Below are 2,377 nucleotides of genomic sequence, written 5' to 3'. Positions count from 1 at the left end.
TTGATACTTCGCTACGTTAATATGCAAAAATTATTTATTTTAACTTTTAATATTATAATAATAATAAGCAACAATATAAATAATAAATATAAAGGAGCTTAAAACTATTGATAGGTATCGACTAATTCAATTGTTCCAATAAATTAGTAAATATACAAGTAAAAATTACTTAACCTTTCAAATCTGTTTAATTAATAACTGTCATTAATATTTTTATCTCGTCTTGCTTAATTTCTTTTATTTGTACGTTTATTCACAATGCCGAAAGGTTTGAGTATGGTAGCTGCAGACAAACTATGGAAGGCATATGTTGAGTCTGAAGACAATTCTAAAGACCTATGGTATAATAAATGGAGTTGGATCTTAGACCAATATGAGTAAAATCAAAATATATTGATTATGATTAGTGTTAATTTTCCAATTTTTTTTTATTCTGTAGAAAACTACACCAACAATTAACTGAAGTTTCAGCGAAGGCGGATAATATTCCAAAAAAAGCCCCTGATCAAAGATCCCTTAAGCCGTTTCCCAATTCTGTTAATCACGAATATGGTTGGATTAGTGCTAAGCCAGATTTTCGACTTGAAAAGTACGGTCCTGATATTATGCAAGCTATGCCTTTACCTAAAAGTGATTGAACATAAATACTTATTTTTATTAACATCATACAAATTCTCCCTGACGCATATGTAGTATTTAGTTTAGACTTTTATATATCACTTGTTATTTTTTTATGTTTCGTATAATAAGTTAACTTTTTAGTAGTTATGAGGACCAATCTTAAACTGAAAATTCTGAAAAAGAGGGAAGGTAGGAGACGTCTTGACTTAGAAAAGCTAAAATGTAAGGAAATGCGTGATAGGTTAGGTACCTACAAAGAATGACGGAATACTAAAGTTCTATTATTCCCAACTTTATCAAAATACCAATTTAGATTTTTTATTTTAACACATACTCAAAATCAATACTTATCGCATACTTTTCTACACTCTTTTTTGTATTTCTTCTTGTAGATATTCAAATTAAACTTATTGTCAAGTTGAAAACTGAGAGGTGCATTTTTAATCTATTTGTTTTTTGGTAAAACTCTATTAGGCTAAATATCATCCTATTTTTTTTATTTTAACTCAAACGTCAAATCAGCTTTTTATCTCCTATTACACATCTGTTTAACGTTTCAGATAGATTTTATGGATTGTTTTTTATGTAACTGTTCACTTAGGTTTTCATAATAAATTAATGACTTTTTCGCCTTTTGTTTGTTCCTTTTTTTTAATTTTGTCATATGTAATATCGCATTTTTTTTATTTTAACTCAAATTGGAATGTTTTGTCTCCACGAAATTCTACACAATATTTTACACTATATTCCCTTCGTCAATGATTTAAAATTACTTTATCGTGATTTATTATAAACGAACTCAGAATCTATCATAAAATTGTATGAAGGACGGTCAATCAAACATTGGTCACCCTCGATAGTTGCTAGGGTGTATTTCCTTAGGTCTGGTCCTCCTGCAAAATTACTGAAAAGATTTTTTTCTCACTTTTAGTATTTGTATTTCTTCATTCAATAATAGAAAGTCTTTTTTTCTGCAAGTTTTTAATTTTATCCATCGAATTACAAATAAATAACAAATGTACACAATACAAAGAATGCGTGATATTGGCGGCCGTGAAAGCCTAGATATCTATTTTTGTCCACAGTACTAAATTCCAAATTTAATTCTGATAGCAACTTAACCTCTCTAAAGTATTTTTTATTAGTCTGTCATTGAATTTTTTCTTTTGATAATTTTACTTTATTTTTATTTTTGTATTAAAAATGCCGAAAGGTCTGAGTATGGTAGCTGCCGACCAACTCTGGAAGGCTTATGTTGTGTCTGAGGACAATTCGAAAGACGCATGGACCAATAAATGGAATTGGATTTTAGAAGAATATGAGTAAGATCTATTCCTTCTTAAATCCTATAAATGCCATTGATTTTTTCAAAAATTGTTAATTAGAAAATTACACCAAAAGCTAGATGAAATTTCAAAGACGGCTGATTACCCGAAACCGCCCCCGGATGTACGATCCCTTAAACCATTTCCTAATTCTGTTAACCACGAATATGGCTGGGTCTGTGCCAATCCCGAATTTAGACTTGAAAAGTACGGCCCTGATATCATGAAGCCAATGCCATTACCTAAAGATAACTAACAATAAGCACAAAAACTCATCTATTCGTTAAAACATACGTATCTACATGTAACTAAAATTTAATATATTTTTAAACTTACTAAGTATGAATTAATTAGGATAAAAATTATTTAAATAGATACAACTATTATATAAAATACTATTAAACAGTAAACAATTCTTTCATAAAAATAAA

At 28.8% G+C, this 2,377-nt stretch overlaps 2 protein-coding genes across 4 annotated transcripts in view; both read left to right on the top strand.

Annotated features, from left to right (window-relative positions):
• Positions 1-728, top strand: part of LOC108733483 — an 11,626-nt gene extending 10,898 nt beyond the window's left edge. For 2 of the 3 annotated variants that reach the window (XM_025974534.1, XM_018464667.1), the window contains one exon: positions 440-728. In XM_025974534.1, the coding sequence (XP_025830319.1) occupies positions 440-638 (199 nt within the window). In that variant the 3' untranslated portion in view covers positions 639-728. Of the gene's footprint in view, positions 1-32; positions 378-439 lie in introns of those variants that run through there. The other variant, XM_018464666.2, reaches the window with a different exon arrangement.
• A 50-nt stretch (positions 729-778) lies between these two features.
• LOC112904449 lies at positions 779-2,281 on the top strand. The gene is made up of 2 exons (XM_025974535.1): positions 779-1,943; positions 2,007-2,281. Exons 1-2 carry the CDS (start codon positions 1,825-1,827, stop codon positions 2,200-2,202), a joined length of 315 nt encoding a protein of 104 aa, XP_025830320.1. The 5' UTR covers positions 779-1,824; the 3' UTR covers positions 2,203-2,281.
• The last annotated feature ends 96 nt before the right edge of the window (positions 2,282-2,377 follow it).

This window comes from Agrilus planipennis, unplaced genomic scaffold, assembly GCF_000699045.2.
Source record: "Agrilus planipennis isolate EAB-ADULT unplaced genomic scaffold, Apla_2.0 scaffold44, whole genome shotgun sequence".
NCBI classification, from domain to species: domain Eukaryota; kingdom Metazoa; phylum Arthropoda; class Insecta; order Coleoptera; family Buprestidae; genus Agrilus; species Agrilus planipennis.
Note: the sequence above shows the minus strand (reverse complement) of the source record. Positions and strands in the feature narration are given on the sequence as shown.

Excerpts from the sequence above, each read along its gene's own strand:
- LOC112904449 (XM_025974535.1), top strand. The coding sequence starts at position 1,825 with ATGCCGAAAGGTCTGAGTATGGTAGCTGCCGACCAACTCTGGAAGGCT. Across the intron at positions 1,944-2,006 it reads TGGATTTTAGAAGAATATGA|AAAATTACACCAAAAGCTAG; the intron begins GTAAGATCTATT and ends ATTGTTAATTAG.